Source organism: Ursus arctos, unplaced genomic scaffold, assembly GCF_023065955.2.
Source record: "Ursus arctos isolate Adak ecotype North America unplaced genomic scaffold, UrsArc2.0 scaffold_11, whole genome shotgun sequence".
Taxonomy (NCBI): Eukaryota; Metazoa; Chordata; class Mammalia; order Carnivora; family Ursidae; genus Ursus; species Ursus arctos.
Window position 1 is genome coordinate 67,296,916 of NW_026622775.1, and position 18,034 is coordinate 67,314,949.

Here is an 18,034-nt window from a genome sequence, read left to right on the forward strand (position 1 = left end):
TTATATGTTCTTTAAATACAGGGCAGCAGGGGATTGACAATAACAATGAACGGTACGTCTGGTGGCTACAGCTTTAGTACGAGATCTAAATCCTTTCATGTTTTGGATCACCCTGAGTCTTAACCTAGGGGTACTTTTCTACATTCCTATTTGAATCAGCTCTGTCACCAGATGTTCTGCCCTGACCGTTGCCGCTGATTGAAAGGCCCCTCCCCACACCTCCACACTACCCCTACCACCTTCTCCAAGTCTCTGTCCAAATTTTCCCTTCCCATGAAAACCATTCTTAATCACCTCGTTTAAATTTGTAACTCTCCCACCCTGACTGTCCTTATCCTGCTCATTTTTTTTCCTCAGGGCCCGTATCATCTTATTTTTTGTTACTGTTATTGCTAGAATATAAACTTCTCTAAGGTAGTGATTTTTGTCCGTTTTGCTCACTAATCTACCTCCAGTGTCTGGAATAGTCCCTGGCTTACAGTAGTTTCTTCACACCTATTTCTTGAATAAATAAATGGCTTTTATTGACTATTACCATTTGGGATGGTCCTTTTTTTTCTTCTGTCCTCTAAGTAAGATCAAATTTAGCTTTTACTATCATAATTAAAAGATGCTTCATTTTAACGATGTTACAACATGGTTTTCCAACAGTTACCTCCAGCTGCAAACATACGTGTCCTTTGACATCTAACTAAGGCCCAGGAGGTGGAGAGGAAGAGGCCAAGGCAACACAGACGTGTCTAAAAACATGCTAATCACAAGTTCTTTCAAACATTTGTTTTTCTTTGAACCAAAAGGTCTGGACGGTACCACAGGCCACCAATCTACAAGCACGCTACACAGCAGTGGAACTATAATGCGGGGGAAGATGGAACTGATCAGAATTCCTCTCCTGGAGACTATAGTGCGTAGTTGGAAAACATAACCTGGTAAGCTGCCAGGGGTGGGGGTGGCCGCCATGCGTGGCCTCTGCAGCAGGCTGGCTGCCTGGGACCCAAACCCCAATTCAACCCCTTGGTGGTCTTGCAACCTCAGGCAATTTTCTTAACCTCTCTCTGCAAGTTTCCGGATTTGAAAAATGCAGCTAAAGAAAGAACTACCTCCTAGGATCTGTGTGAGGCTTCCATGAAATGTAAAGTGCTAGGGCTCCTGGGTGGCTCAGTCGGTTAAGCGTCTTCCTTCAGCTCAGGTCATGATCCCAGGGTGCTGGGATCAAGACCCGCATTGGGCTCCCTGCTCAGCAAGGAGCCTGATTCTCCCTCTCCCTCACTTGTGCACGCTCGCGCTGTCTCTCAGATAAATAAATAAAATCTAAAAGGAAAAAAAAAAAAAAAAGAAAGAAATGTAAAGTGCTTAAAATAATTTCTCGCAGATTAAAACAAACCCAAACCAGCTAATGACTACTACTATTATCATCACTACAGCTAAGAGTACTACTACTGCTCCTATTATCATTCTAACAAGGGTAGACCCAGACAGTCATGCACACCACATACTGAGAATCAGAACGCAATTACTTGAGATAACAGAGGAAGGACTGAATGCAGCCACCACAACCCTTCATCTTCTGCTCACAAATGTTCATGTTTTCCTTAAATGAAATAGTCAACAAATATTAAAAGAGCATGAGGTCGATTGGGTGCTGAGTTTGCCTACCTGGGGTGCCCACACGTCTCAGTCACTGCTGGAACGTATTACAACAGGCTTGTCTAATCTTCAGTATGAGCAAGGTTCCTCAAGAATGGATCTGAACACTTCGTGTTTACAGGGTCCCCACTAACTTTCCCCCCTTAACCTCTCCCACCACCCTGTTGGAGCATTTTCCCTCAAGAGAAAATCAGTGTTGGAATCAAGATCCGCTGGGTCGGGGGCGGGGGAGGTTAGAACCAAGGTCACTCATCGCGGAGGGCTGTAAAGTTCCAGAGCCCACTCACTGCCCCTGGCAGCTGTGACGCACAGCGTGCGGGCACAGAGGTGAACTGGGACGAGTGGCGCCTGTGGGAATCTGGTCCCAAGACGGTGGTCCGGAGGACTCCCAAGGGGCGGGTGGGACCCTGAGAAGCCGCCGTGGCGGCCTGGTACCCCGATGCGATACTCACAATATGGGGAGACTGTCGGCTCATCCCGATCACGGTGCGGTTGATCCTTCTCAGCAGCCGTTCCATTATCAGCTGGATGTGCATCGCCGTGGGGCCCTGCGGGGGAAACATGGGAACTGACCCCACTTCTGACTCAGCTTCACTTTTCCTCAAAACACCTTGGACAGGTGAGTGTTCTCATTAAGTCTCATTCTGGCTCTTCCCTGCAAAGCAATCTCTTGTCCAAAAAGGGGAAAAGAAGCTCGCAGATGAATACATACCGTTACTTAGGAATTGGTTGAAAATGATGAGGTGTAACATGTAAAAGCTGGGAGTGGGGATGCGGGGGAGAAGTCCTCCCTAGGGAGCCAGACCATCCACGCTCACTGCAAGTTCAATGTGGCCCCCAACTCAATGCAGTTCTGGGGGGACCCCCTGGCATGAGAGGTCAGTCCCGACGCTGAGCACAGGGGTGGCCCAGGAGAACTAGGCATGTGCGTGGGAAGGCAAAGACAAAAATTCAACGTTCTTCCCACCTTCTGTGTAGGAGGAAAAAAACCAAGAAATTCAAGTCAAGGAGCCAGGTATTGACTGAATGTGTTCAAAAGTCATTTGCTGGGGGCACCCAACTGGCTCAGTTGGTAGAGCATGTGACTCTTGATCCCGGGATTGTGAGTTTGAGCCCCACATGGCGCACAGAGATTGCTTAAAAAAAGGTTTTTTAAGCTAAAAATATTTTTTTTGAAACCCACAAAAGTCATATGCTGGTGCTTTAACCTCTTGTGTGATGGTATTTAGAGACGGATTTTAGGGAGGCAATTAGGTCATTAAGGCGGGGCCCTGGTCTCATAGGGTTAGTGTCATAAGGAGAGACACCAGAGAGCTGGTCTTTTCTCTTTCCACACACACACTGAGGAAAAGCCATGTGAGGACAGAGAGCTGGCAACCATCTCCAGGCCAGGAGGGGGCCCTCCCCAGGAACCTGACCACACTGGCACCCTGACTTTGGACTTCCAGCTGCCAGAACCATGGGAAATAAATACCTGTTGTTTAAGCTGCCCACTCTAGGGTGTTTTGTTTTGGCAGCCCAAGAAGACTAACACAAGGATTTAATATTTTGACTCTGTCATGTGTCACTCTGAGCAATTATTTAACTTTGCTGAGCTTCTGTTTTCATAGCTGGGGAAAAGAAAGGTTCCCATACAGGAATTAGCTGGGCTGGTGTACACAACAGTGCCTCACAAATACACATTTTCTTTTAAAGACTTTATTTATTTACTGGAGAGAGAGAGCACAGAGGCAGAAGGAGAGGGAGAAGGAGGCTCCCCGCGGAGCAGGGAGCCCCATGTGGGGCTCAATCTCAGGACCCCGGGATCATCACCTGAGCTGAAGGCAGGTGCTTAACCGACTGAGCCACCCAGGTGCCTCCACGAATACATATTCTTTATTTTTCCTTCTCTCCTTCTTGTGAAGTTCCAAGTTAGCAATATTCAACCTTGTCCTTCAAAGCTTTTATCCAGTCTTGCTTCATGATAGATATTTTGAAACTCTGGGTTAATAATTCAAATAACTAAATCACGCTATATATAGTTTTATTAAAATATCAAGCACTGTTAGCTCCCCTTTTGCACTTCCCTTCTTTCCTTCTTTGTTTTTATTACATATTCACTTGTTTCCCATTTCTTTGAGGGAACGTGATCCATTAGACCTGCCTCTCTGTTGAGGCATTTTACCCTCTATTTAGGTAACAAGACCACACCACAGCCCTGGCCAGGTGTGTTGAGTCCTGTGCCGACCCCATGTGGGGGTAGGAAAAGGAATCCGGCATTCTCTGAGCCCTTCAGAGATTCACCTCTAGCCGGAGAGCTGGGGCTTGAAGATGAATGAGCAAAACACAAGGATCCTCCTAGAAGGTCAGCTCCATGAGGGCGGGCTGCTTGCCTCGGTTCTTCACTGGGGCACTCTTAGACCTATCACAATGTCCAGAGCGCAGGATCTGTTTAAGACGTGTCTGCGAACTGAATCGTAACTCAAGATAGGAAATGATAAGCACCTTAAACAGGAAGTAAGGAGAGCACGAAGGGAAGTAGCAGAGTTGGGGGCTTGGGGCAGGACTGAACCAGGAGCGACTTCACGGAGGTGCTTACTGCAGCTGGACTTTGAAGAATTTGGACAGTGTGGAGACACAACTCTGGGAAAAGAGGAGTCCTGGACTATTAAAAAAAAGGCATAGGAATCATGTCAGTAATTAGAGCCTGGAATTAACTGAGGAGATGAGGGGATAGTGGAAGACATACAAGGTTAGGCTGCACACTTAAAAATGCTTATGGTGGGGGATAAAACTGTATCATTATCACCACCAAAAAATTATCAAATTTACTACTTTAACAGAAGCTCCAAGATCAATAATCTTGAATGCTTCTGTTCATTACAGGGAACCTTATCAGGAAGACAAAAAAAAAAATTTTTTTTTCTCAAGCCAAGGGGCGCCTGGGTGGCACAGCAGTTAAGCGTCTGCCTTCGGCTCAGGGCGTGATCCCAGCGTTATGGGATCGAGCCCCACATCAGGCTCCTCCGCTTGGAGCCTGCTTCTTCCTCTCCCACTCCCCCTGCTTGTGTTCCCTCTCTCGCTGGCTGTCTCTCTCTCTGTCAAATAAATAAATAAAAAATCTTTAAAAAAAAAAAAAAAAGTTTCTCAAGCCAAATAAATCTTCCAGTGTAATATGTAAATACATTCAGGTCATTGCCAAAGAGTCCATCTGTGTGGTAAGAAGGCAGGCAAAGATATTATATTAAAATTTTTTATGCTAAATGTAAATTTTTAAATTAAATTTAATTTTATATTTATAATATAAAATATTTATATTAAAAATAAATTTATTTATATTCAATATAAATTATATATTTATATTAAATATAAATTTTGTGTTGATATTAAACATAAATCTAAATATATAAATTTATATAAATATATATTTAATTATAATAATATATTTATGTTTGTTATAAATATAATTATATAGCATATATTTTATATATTATATAAATATGTATATTTATATAATCATATTTATATAATTTATGTATTTATATATTTACATTATATATATATTTTATTTATAAATATACATTTAATAATGTATGATCATATATGTATAAATATGATATATTAATATGATTTATATTAAATCTATATAAATATAAATATATTTATGATTTGTATTATTTATAATATAATATAAAATGCATATAACATATATTCTTTTTAAATTATAATTATTATTATATATAACATAATCATATATAATTATATATTTATATGTTACTATAATTATATATAATGTATAGTATATAATATATTAACATAAATATATTATGATTAATAATTATTATATTATTTAAATATAAATTATTTAAATACAAATATAAATTTAACAAATCTATATTAAAAATTAATAATAAAAAGATATTATATTAAAAACAAGACATGGGGCACCTGGGTTGTTCAGTCCGTTAAGTGTCTGCTTTTCCTTCTCCCTCTGCCCCTCCCCCATTGGCACGTGTGCGCGTGCGCTCTCTCTCTTTCTCAAATAAATAAAATCTTTAAAAAGCAAAACAAAACAGCATCAGAAGTGGAAGAGATCTAAGAGGCCATTTAGAACAATCCCCACATGTTATGGAATGGGAAATTGAGGCACCTGGAGATTTGCCTAAGGATAAAGAGCTCCACGTGCTAATGCCAGCACCAGAAAACAAACAGCCCAACTCCCATGCTTCAGATTAACTGTGAATTGTACACATTTACTTCTAGAACACACTGGAGCCCTGCTGAAACCAAAGTCCCTGGTACACTGTTGCCAACTACAGCTTGGACCTTTATTTTAGTATTTTGATTACTGAGTCATAAGAGTTACTTTTAAAAATATTCTTAGCATTATGAGATGCTTAGTCACATTTATTTATTTGTTGCAAAATCCTTGGTTAGGAATCAAATTCCCAATCATAAAATTCCTTGGGAAAATTTATTATATTTTATGTGGTTTCTAGAAACACATTTAAGGGGGAAAAAAGGAACGGGAACATGACCTGTAATTAATAAATATCCAATAAATAATACAAATTGTAAGTGGGCTGCAGGGGCTCAGAGAAAGGGTGGAGGTAGGTAGAGAAAGCAATGGAAGAAGCCTTCTCCGGTACCTCCATGGCTGCGGCATGAATTAGCAGAAATGCAGACGTGCCCGTGTGAAAAGCAGCAGCTGAGGCAGGCTGGGGCCAAACTGCGGTGAACCTTGAAAGGTGAGCTAAGAATTTAGCTATGGGGAACTGACAGTGTGTTCTTCAATTCCTTTAGCAGACCTGAATCTAAATATACTGGAAGGAATGGGCTTAGGCAAGGCCAAGACTGTTTTCCCTGCTCGTGGAAACAGTAGTGCCAGGGAGCCATTGTGGGGGGTGGTAAGTATGCTTTGTGCTCAACTGAACACCTTCTGCAACTTCTCCAGCCTCTTGAGAGGGGGCCATGCCTAGGCTATGGGTCGTGCTATCTCTAGAACAAGGTAAATCCAGGCAGATGCAGCCCCAGGGTTTGGGGGAGAATGGGCGCCCAGGTCAGAGAGAAGATGTGAGACAAGAAAAACACATCATTTCCACTAGGCTCCAAAAGGAAGGATCAGTGTCAGACAGTATAAAAATGAGAGCATGTCAGAAGCTCAGGCACATCTACAACAGTCCTGTCAGTCCAGTAGAAAAAGGCGGCCAAGGTTTCTGCATAAAAAGTCTAAACAGGGCTCTGATTCTTCAAAGCCCCCTCAGGGATCTCAGTGGTGGACAAGCCAGGAAAACCAGCCTGTAGCAGGCACCCCAGTAAGCGGACCCCTCCTGGACCCAGATTTGCAGAGCAGGCTCTGGCAAGAGGAAGCCTCTCTGATCACCTCAAAACCAGCCTGCAGCAGGCACCCCAGTAAGCGGACCCCTCCTGGACCCAGATTTGCAGAGCAGGCTCTGGCAAGAGGAAGCCTCTCCGATCACCTCAAAAGCACCCCAAAACCTGCCCCAGTACCCAGGTTCTGAACTGCCTGAGCCAAGCCCTGAGACGAGGAAGGCCCTGAAGTCATTATTGCCCAAGGCAGAGGGACCCATGTGTGTGGTCTGCATCGGGTGACGGTTCAACTCACCACATCCTTCCTGTCCAGCACTTCCAGGATGTTGCTCAGAAGCTGCGAGCTGGCCTCATGGTCAGGCTTGCTGGAGTTGTCATCTAGCTGGCCGCTGAGCTGGTCTGTCAGCAGAGGCAGCAGCACGTCTCTGCACTCTGGGAGACAAAGTGCACCCAGCTCACCAGCTGCAGCAGACCCCCCGCCCCCGAGGTGCTCCGCTTTTGCCTGCAACTCTCCCTCTGCCCCATATGGCAGCTGACCTCTGAGCTCCACCCAGCAGGAGCACAGCATCCTGGGCATGGAACTTCAGCCCTGTAACTTGATTTTATTTTTTTAATTTAATTTTATTTATTTATTTGACAGAGGGAGACACAGCCAGCGAGAGAGGGAACACAAGCAGGGGAGTGGGAGAGGAAGAAGCAGGCTCCCAGTGGAGAGCAGGGAGCCTGATGGGGGGCTCAATCCCAGAACCTGGGATCACGCCCAGGGCCAAAGGCAGACGCTTAACGACTAAGCCACCCAGGCGCCCCATGTAACTTGATTTTAAAAGCCAAGAAAATTACACCGATCACAGGCACATATACAGAAATGTTTAAAGTATTCAACAATGTCTTTGGCTTTTTTAAAAAATGCCACCTCGACAGCTGAAGGCTAAGTCCTACGAAAGGAAAAAATTAAGTAAGTCACACTTTTTAAAAAATGTTTGAAAGTTTCCACCTAATGGAGAGAATTCACTCTAAAATTTGTACAAATACTGAGTGAGCTTTCCTAGTACATTTCAGGGTGTTTCAAGGACGTTCTGAATGTTTTTGCAGGCACATGGGCTTCGCAACATAAGGGGTTATCTTTCTATGATGTCTTCCTTCTGGGATCCTCGCTATTAGAAGACATCATTACGATGAGGCCAGATGTTCTGGACACTAACAGAAATGACTGTTAGCAGTGAGAATACTTCCTCTAATTGGAACACACGGTGCATGCTTGCTCTGGTGCTCAAACACCCCATTTTTATCATCTCATTTATCCCTTCTGCACGCTTAGAGGCAGAAATATCATAGCATATTAAGATGTCTAGTAATATTATATTTTCTACTTGAGAGCATTCACTAGCTTTGTGCACACCTCCAACTGTGTCCTTGGAACAGTTAGAATTTCTAAGCAAAAATTCACAGGGACAGGAAATATCAGAGCCAAAAGGGGCTACCAGTGTGATCTAGTTCAAATCCTTCCTTCCACGGAAATGGAGGCTAAGACTCACAAAAGGCTCCTCGTGTGTCCAAAGTTACATAACCAACCAGGGCAAGGCCAGGAGGCCTGTCACCAATAACTCACTCACCTCTCCCTATTTCTGAGGAGTCTTGCTGGTGCTCAGACCTTCCAGGAAATACATGCAACACGGGGTCACCCTCTGGGAGCCCCTGACCTACTGGTAGCTCCAAAAGAACCTCCCAGAGCAGCCCCTCTCTAGCAAGTCTTGGGTTTATTGGGGAAAGACCAGCCATGGAACCTCTTCCCCATATCAGCTTTGGGACAAGAGCACAGTGATTTAGACTTGGTGGCTACATGCTTGCCTCTAGTTACAAAATGAATATTTCATCCATGTAAGAGTTTTCTCTCCTCTGTGCCCTCTGGCTCCCCCACGAAGCCCTTCCCCACCAAAACCTGTGACTTCCAGTGTTTGCCAGTTTCTGTGGTATAAATACGACCACTGTGGCCCATTTTCAGCTCCTCACATGATATGACTGAGCATGGAAATTGAGAAGAGATACACACAATCTGCTCTCCTGAGCCAGGACCGGGGCGGGGGTTGCTCCAGCACACTCCTACAGGGCTGCCCCCTGGTTTTTCAGGTTAAGCAATAAGTACAGGTCAAAGAAGACACATTTGTTGAAAACCATCTTTCCTGCTTCCCTGCTACTTTCTGGGGTGTCCCATTTTGAGGACAAAGTTCTCTTAATTAATGAAAGACTGACTTGTTCTCATAAAAAAAATGCATGATTTTATTCTCTCAGATCCTCTTGGAAATACTAACCTGACTCTGTCTGCCCTTTAAAACCAGTTTCTCAGGAGGTCCCTATGTCCCAACCAGCTACTGGCAAGGTCGTTATTGACATTTAAGGGGAAAAAAAAAAAAGCAAGCGTTGGCTGGAGAAGCAGCAAGACTGGAATGTCGGTAAGCGGTAGTTTTTGGTGAGGACATACCCGACTGCCGGAAAAGATTGCTCTCCACAATCTTGGTCATGCAGTTCAGTTTCTGACGAACTAACTGGTTGTCAGGGATGCTTTGAATGAACTTGCAGAAGAGCACACTGCAAAAGAGATCCCAGAGGTTAGTATTTTCGTTCCGTCACACTGAAGGTATCATTACACAGCTCCTCCCCTCGACTCTGAGATCCGGGCGTGGAGAGTTTTCCCTGGAAATCCCTCCCAGGCGGCCTGAGAGTCTGACCCTTGGAGCTGAAGCCGAGACTGTTCCATGCGCACTGCAGCGCTCAGCCTCAGAACCTTCTCTGTTTAAACTGCCAAAGCACGGTCACGTCCATCCCGGCTTTGCGGACCTGTCCGACCCCTCGCTTCTGCACAACCCTTTCCTGGCTAACTCCACCCCGGTGTCGATCACCATCTGACTTTGCACTGCTGGGGTGCTTAGGTACAGGGCTGGAAGTGTATTATTATGTACTTTCTTCTGGAGTTAATTTCACGTCTGCATGTCTTGATTCCACAGAGAAAAGTGCAAACCTCTCTCAGGGGCAGGCTTTGTGTCTTCTTTCATATTTTTCACAGAAACTGAGCACCAGAAGGGGTTCAGTTAAGACGTGTTAGAAGAATAACAGGATGTGCAGCAGCCCATGCCCCAGCCACGCAGGGAAGTTGCTTCGTTGTTAAAGTCAGCAAACGGTGCTTTGCTATTTACCTGAGCTCCACGGGATCAAACACAAGTTTGACGTCGTTAATGATGCTAGGAAGGTATTTCAGAGCTGCCCCCTGTAAGAAAAATACCGAAAGGCAAATTCAGTTGCCAAGCAGGACGAAGGCAGAATGCATTACTTAATCCCAGGAAGAAAAGGCTTGCATCTACACAGGGAACCACACACAGATGCTTTCTCAGTAGAGAGCAGAGCTAAATGCTGCTAAAGGTGATTGCCTAAAATCTTCTTCCTAAAAGGTCAGATGGCACGGCCTTTTCTTTTTCTTCATTATCAATAGGTAGTGTTTGTTTGGAATTCATTTTTCTATCAAAGCAGGTAGTCAGAATCTTGACATCTCCCTCACAAGATGGGCATAAAGAACAAAGAATAAATAATGAAATTCAGATCTGAATCCTCAGAGATGGCACATTTTATATTAAAAAACTGATAATGAGGAACATGATGATGACTTTGGGCTTCTGGGAAGAATGGGGGGGGGGGACTTAGAATAAAAACCTGTTGCCTGTACCACTGCGATCAATTGGCTGAATTCACAGGGGCCATGGAAGCCTTTCAAGGGATGTCTAAAAGGATAGTTTGTCTGTGGCAAACTGCCACTTGAGAACACAAATGGACATAAAAGTTAAAACACAGGTTTCTCCCTTTACTTTCTGGAAGTCGTACTAAAATTCACAGGTTTTCCACGAATTCACTTTGCTTCTCTCCCGCCATGTCCAGTTCTATGTTGTCACAGGACATTCTCAGCAACAGCATGAAAAGAGGCACCCACGGGGATACCATGCTGACCTTGATCTTGACAGCTTCCTCCAGGGGCCTGTCCATGAGCATATTGAAAGCGAGAAATAACTGGCGGATTGAATTATTAAATTCATCTCCATCTTCGCTTTGGCCATAAAATCTTAACAGGAAAAAGAGAGAAGCGGTCAGGTTTTCCATCTTCACAGAGAATTTTTGAAAATATCTGTCCCCTAATCAATGCTGGAGGCCTGTGTCTCCCTGGTCACCACGTGAGACTGTGCCAAGGGAAGGTCAGAGGGTGCTCCAGGATGGTTTCGGGGAGACACCCAGTAGGCTGAGAAGATAGTACCACCTGGTCAAGAGCAGGTAGGAATTCGTACCTAAAGTCCTACCACAGAGCTCTGCATTTGGTCTGCTACGGTCAGCCAGTCTGGAATGACTCCCTAGAAGCTGTATGAAGCTGTCCATCCTAGCCATGCACGGGCACTTCCGGCCAAGAGCGAACAGCAGGAGCTGCTCTGTGTGAAGGATCAGTTGAGCTCTGTGCGCATGCCCGCCTTCCTCAGCTCATTGGCAGAACGCCCAACATGCAGGGGACTCCCCTGGCTCACTTTCCCAACACACACTCTTGCCATAGCCTACCCTCCAGCATCACTCCTGCCCTCTTCCCTAGTTCTCCTCTTCTACTCTTTCCATCTCATCTCCTCAAGCCCTGATCATTCGAGCTGAGGTTTCAGACAATGGGTAGAGAAGCTCCTTGAACCAGCAACGTTCTGAACCCAACCCAGTCTGCGAGTTCAGGAATGCCATTCTCTCCACTGAAGAGGCCAGGTGCGTGCTGACCCGCTCTACAGTAGGACCTCGCGGCACACAAGAATACCTCGCCCTCACTGATTCGTGCTGGTTTTAAGGTACTCTGCTTGTCTTCAGGATTTGTCCATCTGCTGAAAAGCTGGTTCTTTCTCCTAAGTAGAAATCAGAGGTCTTTGGCCCATTTCTCAGAAACATGAAAGTCTCAAATTGTAACCCAAGCGCATTCACCCTGGGTGGCAACATTCCCACCAACTGGTCAAGAGTAGGGACTGTTTGGAGTCAGGATTTTGCACACACACTCACTCACTCACACACATACACGCACACATATATTTAAGTTCATCTGCATTCAGCTACGCCTTATAAGGGACTTGTGGAATTCGAACTCCCCTGAGAAAAGAATTCGATCAGAGGGTTATTGGTCATTCTCAATTCATCCATTTAGCAGAACTAAAAAAGAACTTTCCTTGCTACTTAGTCCACAGGGTATCTCAAAATTAACATACGCAAAGCAGAACCCCCTTGATTCTCCTGCTCCTCTTTCAGAATTCCAAGTCTCAGCAATTTAGCACCCAAAACCTGGAACTTATCCAGGATTCCTCCCTTCCTCTCATTCTCCCACAGACTCTAACAGCAAGGCCACCTCGCGCTCTCGGCACCCCATCGGAGACGGAGCCGCCGCATCTCACACTTGAACTACAACAGCCCATTGTGTGCTCACCCAGGGTTTGCTCTTTACCCTCGATGATCCACTTTCCACCTAAGACATGGGATGATCACTGGAAATGGAAGCCAGATTTTACTGCCTCTCTAACTGAAACCCTTCGATGGCTTCCCATTCCACTTGGGTGAAATCCAAACTCCTTACTACAGCCTGCCAGGTCCTCCCTCGTTTGTCATTCACCTGCCGCTCCCCATTCTCCCATTCTCATCCTCCATGCTCCAGCAGCACTGGCTTCTCCTGATTTCTCACGCAAGCCCTACAGAGCCTCCCCCACACCCTCATTCCTCCTCCCTGAGACCTGCACATGTGGCCTCCTCCTGTTTGGTCTCAACTCAAATGCCAAATCCTAGAGACGCCTTCTCCCTCCCTGGTCATTATCCCCCCAAGGCCTCCCCAGCCAGCCCTCACCTATCTGAAATAATCTTAAGGTTTCTTTCTTCACTATTTGCCTCCCTGGCTTCAACCCAACCCACAAGCACCATCAGAGCTGGAGCCTTGTTTCGTCTGCTACTAGAACGCCAGTACCCAGACCAACACCTGGCATCCTCTGTGCCGGGCATTTAAAAAGAGGGGACTAGGGGCGCCTGCGTGGCTCAGTCAGTGAAGTGTCCGACTTTTGATTTTGGCTCAGGTTGTGACCTCAGTGTCCTGGGTTTGAGCCCTGCACTGGACCCCACACTCAGTGGGGTGTCTGCTTCTATCCCTCTCGCTCTCCTTCTGCCCCTCCCCCGACTCGGGTATGTGCTTTAAAAATAAATAAATAAATAAATAAATAAATAAATAAATAAATAAATAAATCTCTATCTATCTATCTTTAGAAAAAAGGGTAGTGGTGGGGGGAACTAATACAAGACAGGCGGAGTTCTTAATGCCCTACCATGGGCAATTTACAATTTTAATTCTCCCTAGGTGTCTCCTGAATGGAGGTAAACTCCAGCCAGGAAATGAGCTCAAAGAGGAATTTAAGCTCTGAGGAGGGCAAAGGGGTGGTGTGGGGGAATGGATGGGGTGTGGGGTCTGTGGGGGGTGACATTTCATTTGCAGCTCCTGGACAGGGCCAGTAAACTGATGTCTATCTGATCTAAGCAATCAGAGAATGTAGATTTCAAGGGTTGCTTTCTCAGATCAAGCTCTTGTTTCATGAGAAAAAATAAGAGGGGTGGGGATAACCATAAGCAGGTGCTCAGGGACCAAGTTCAACACAGCTACTCCCTTAGTTAATTTCATGGGCTACTTAACCACTTTTCCGTTGTTCTCCTTGTATATAATGCTGAAAATGCTGGCTCACATGCAGTGCAACACAGTGAAGGGTGACACACAGTGAGTCATCAATGGAGAGTATTTTTCAATTTCATAAATTAAGATCTCCTTTCTATGGTTTTATGAGGATTTTTATTCCTGGACATCAGGGCTCACATACAAATGTTTAGGTAAGGGAATGTTCCCTCAGTGGGACACTCTGGGCCCTAAATGAATTTGTGGAAATTTAACATAATTGTAAAATGAGGAACTAGCTATAAAGGAAGCCTGTCTGAAGAGAGAGACTACAGAGATTGCATATAAACCCGGCCCTGGGTAAACACTGCTCGCTTCTGCTAGGCAGGGAGGGATTGTCACTCACCCAGTTGGACTTTTAAGTCATTAAACGTTTTTAAAAACTGTAAAAATTTACAAAGTTACTGTGGAAACTTTAAAAATGCTGAAAGAATAAAAACCTGCTTAAAACCCTCTTACCATACAGTTTTATTCCTACTAAAATATTAGTTCCCAAACCTATATTTTCAAAATGGGGTCATATGACACTTATGTCTTATGCTTTAGTTTTATTATGTAAGAACCTATCACGGTTATCTTTCCTCCTTAACATACCCTTTCTCATTCATCTTTGTTCACACCTGCTGGATTATTTTCCAGCAGATAAACTTTTAGATAGGGTATTACCAGACAAAGGTGGTATTTTCTTTAGCTTTTTGTGGTTTTTGTTTTGTTTTTACTTTTTACTCATGGTGTCAAATTTCTGCCCTTAAGAAATTTATATTTCTATCAGCATTAAAATGCAGGACCAAATTTTGTCCAATTTCATCAAAGGATAAAGATTTTTAATCTTTATCAAATGTACAGAAAAAGTGTGTGTGTGTGGCATTTTGATAGTATGAATTTTCTTAAAAGATTTATTTGTTTATTTAAAGAGAGTGGGGGCAGGGGCAGACAGAGAGAGAGAAAGAGAATCCCAAGCAGGCTCCCCAATGAGCATGGAGCCCCATGCAGGGCTCAATCCCAGGACCCCAAGATCATGACCTGAGCTGAAATCAAGAGTCTGACACCCAATCAACTGAGACACGCAGGTGCCCCTGAATACTTCTTAAGAAATTTAATTTACCATTTGAATTTTTCTCTTATAAATTGTTTTTGTTTTCTATTATTTAAGGATGTTTATCATTCTTTTGTTGATTGGTAAGAGCCTTTAATTAGTAAAGGTAATTAAAGGCCTTGATCTATACGGTACATTGTAAGCTTTTCACTGTTAATTGTTTGCCTTTAATTTTATGATTTTGTAAACATACCAAGTTAAAAACAATACGAATGCTCAAATCTAGACTTGAAACCCCCTTACTTATAGTTTTACTCCTAATAACATTTTAGCATGCTATCTGTCCAGTTTCCAAATCTGTTTTAGCAATATATTTTAACAGTTTGGAAATTCAGCTATTACTGAAAGGCAGAGATGGCACTGGGGTTGTGGGCATTCCCAGAAAAGTTACTTCCTCATTCTTCATCTCTGCTATTTTTTTTTTAAGATTTATTTATTTATTTATTTATTTGAGAGAGAGAGAGAGAGAGAGAGAGAGGGAGAGAGAGCAGGCCAGGAGGGGGTGACATAGAGGGAGAGAGAGAAAATCCCAAGCAGGCTCCACCTTCAGCATAGAGCCCAACTTCAGGCTCGATCTCATGAGCCTAAGATCACAACCTGAGCCAAACCAAGAGTCAGACGCTTAACTGACTGTCACGCAGGTGTCCTGTCTCTGCTGTTTTTGATGGAACTGTTATTCGAGAAATTCAAGCTGGGAATTATCATATCTGGCTTAGTTTCATCAGGTAACTAAGCATGATGTCGGCAAAAATCACACACCTCCCTGACAAGGAAACATCTTCCCGACGACAACTGCCACTATTCTCCATCCACCACCAAGAACTCATAATCCTAGATCTGTACACCCAACAACATCATGCAGTCCCTTGCTACGCCAAATGCAGTGTTGCCACAGGAACCTTGGTTCCCAGAGCGGTCATCACCAACCAAGGCTTTTATCAAGCTGCACACTGTAGCTACCTGCATCCCTAAGTCCCGCTGTCATTACTGCTCTAGAAATTCTGCCGACTCGAAAGGACTTGGCATGGGCCTTCTCTAGGGGTTTCAGAGTCTACCACCATCTTCAGCCTTGGAGTTCTGAAATTTGGCAATTCCATGACCCAACCATGATCAGAGCACTGAACATGAGCATGAGGATTAAGGAAAAGTCCATGAAGAGAGAGGATACAGCATAAACATCTTACTGCAGCGACCATTACCTCAAGTAGAGTACTCTAGATTGGATGATGAATCTAAATAAGTACTTCAGGGCTTTCAAAGCAGCGAAAAGCAATTCTGTCTTGCTGGAGTCATCTGCATTGGCCACATAAAAGTTCAGTACCTTGGAGAGTTTCCTTAAAAGGGTGAAAAAGAAAAATGTCAGTGGGGCAAAGTGGTATTCTGAGGTTTGGGGTATGTTATATAAGACGGGAACTTGGCATACCGGGGAAGCAGAAATCACAACTATAATTATCTCTTCTAGAATATTCTCTGAGTAGGGAAATTGACTCCTTTGCAGTTTGGTTTCCTCACTGCAGTCTAGGTTTGGAGCTTCCCTAATGCTTAGAAGCGGTGGTTTCTTTCCCTTAGGATCTTTTAAAAGGATCAAAAATGAAAGTTGAAGGGATTCAAACCATGAAGGCATTTTAATCTCTAGTATATTATACATACATCCTCAGACGTTCCTGTAAGGAAGGGAATGTCTGCCTAATGCAGTCACCTTAAAAGAAGTCTAATTCCCTCCAGTCTGCCTAAACTCTTTGGGATTCACAGAATGGTGAGTATGGGAAGAGAAGTTCAACCTGACTCTGGCTCAATCTGATGGAAACAACCATGGTTTCTGAGCATCCCAACAGATAACACTGGGCTGGGATGTCAGATTGCTCTTTGTGTCCTTCCAGAGTCTAGGCATTTTCTTAATCGGTTGTTAACTTACACTCCGGGGGGCACTCATAGCTTGACCTTTCTTTCTATAAATCTCTAAGTTTTCATAGTATTAAGAAAAATCCACAGCACACATGTCAAACTGATAAAAGCTTGTAAAGAAACCCAGATTACTACTTCCTGGAGTGTTGCATTTGGCTCTGTGAAATGAAGATCCAGTGACAGGAGTTCCCCGCTTGCAGCTACCGCCTGCTTGGAAAGTGAGGCTACTGGATGCAAAGAAACCTATCACCAGTGCATCTGCTGCTTCTCCCAAACCAGCGGGCATCATGTCCGTCATGTTCGTTGGTGATTATGCTACGTAACATCTCTTTTCTGTCACTTACATTTTATAACATCGCTGGGCCTCCCATGCAAATAAAACCAAGAACTTTCTTGTTTAGTTCAGAAAGGACACAAGGGACCTAAAGAATCAGGTCAGTAGCCAACCTGATTGATCAGCAACAGCAGCTAGCAGGACCGGCCTAAGCCACTGTCAGAAAGATCTCTGCTGATCTCAACAACATTCCTGTTACTCTTTATCACATTGCTCTGCACAGTAGCTGGGATGCAAGGGGGTGGGGGCCACATACAATGCCACGGGGAGGTGGGCTGAATGTTAGTTGCTTTCCTGAGTCAGAGGCTCATAAACCAAGGACAGAAAGGAGGCTGCACTATGGAAAAGGCAGAGACCATTCTCCTTTATATAAAAGACAGAAAAATTAAATCTCATATCCTGTAAGTAATAAATCCTACAAAGCCCTTGTGATGTAGGGCTGAGGACATGACCCTCAGTTCTACCAGACTTAGTCTTGCTTAATCCACTGTTTGGTCACCGTGGGGTTTCCTGCTAATCCCCCTGACACCCAACTCTCCTAAGATCTGAGTATGACCTTCTGTCCTTAACTGTGCTCCCAATGCCTTCAACTCCTCATCTCTCTGTGTTCTGGATTCTCAAAGACATACAGTCTTACTTCCCCGGGAGCTTCCCAGAAGGCAGGGATTGACTTTTAATGCCTTTCCCAGGGGTGGAATACTTAGCTGGTTCTCTCTTTCCACCGGAAGCTTCGAACAAGCTTCTGCACTTAGGGGCACACTTACTCGGCTTATGTCCCTTGCATTTCTTAACAACCCAACCCTAGAGTACACACCCAACAACCCAGCAGCTGGTAGTCCCCTTGAATTATACTTACACGTATGCCAGAGTGGCACTGAAGTGCTTGTAGATGTAGGTTTCAAGGACAGGATTAAAATGCTGGAACTTGATGTCTCCTATCAGTGAGATAATAAATACCTGCCAAAGGTGAAAAATAGAGATAGCA

The 18,034-nt window shown here is 44.2% G+C and overlaps 1 protein-coding gene across 2 annotated transcripts in view; it reads right to left on the reverse strand.

Annotated features, from left to right (window-relative positions):
• The window catches only part of DOCK5 (dedicator of cytokinesis 5), a 210,770-nt gene that overhangs the window by 55,573 nt on the left and 137,163 nt on the right, over positions 1-18,034 (reverse strand). For both annotated transcript variants that reach the window (XM_026518974.4, XM_048212214.2), the window contains 7 exons: positions 17,906-18,006; positions 16,010-16,144; positions 10,951-11,062; positions 10,149-10,219; positions 9,437-9,543; positions 7,253-7,389; positions 2,100-2,195 (listed from right to left, as the gene is read on the reverse strand). In XM_026518974.4, the coding sequence (XP_026374759.2) occupies positions 2,100-2,195; positions 7,253-7,389; positions 9,437-9,543; positions 10,149-10,219; positions 10,951-11,062; positions 16,010-16,144; positions 17,906-18,006 (759 nt within the window). The remainder of the gene's footprint in view (positions 1-2,099; positions 2,196-7,252; positions 7,390-9,436; positions 9,544-10,148; positions 10,220-10,950; positions 11,063-16,009; positions 16,145-17,905; positions 18,007-18,034) is intronic.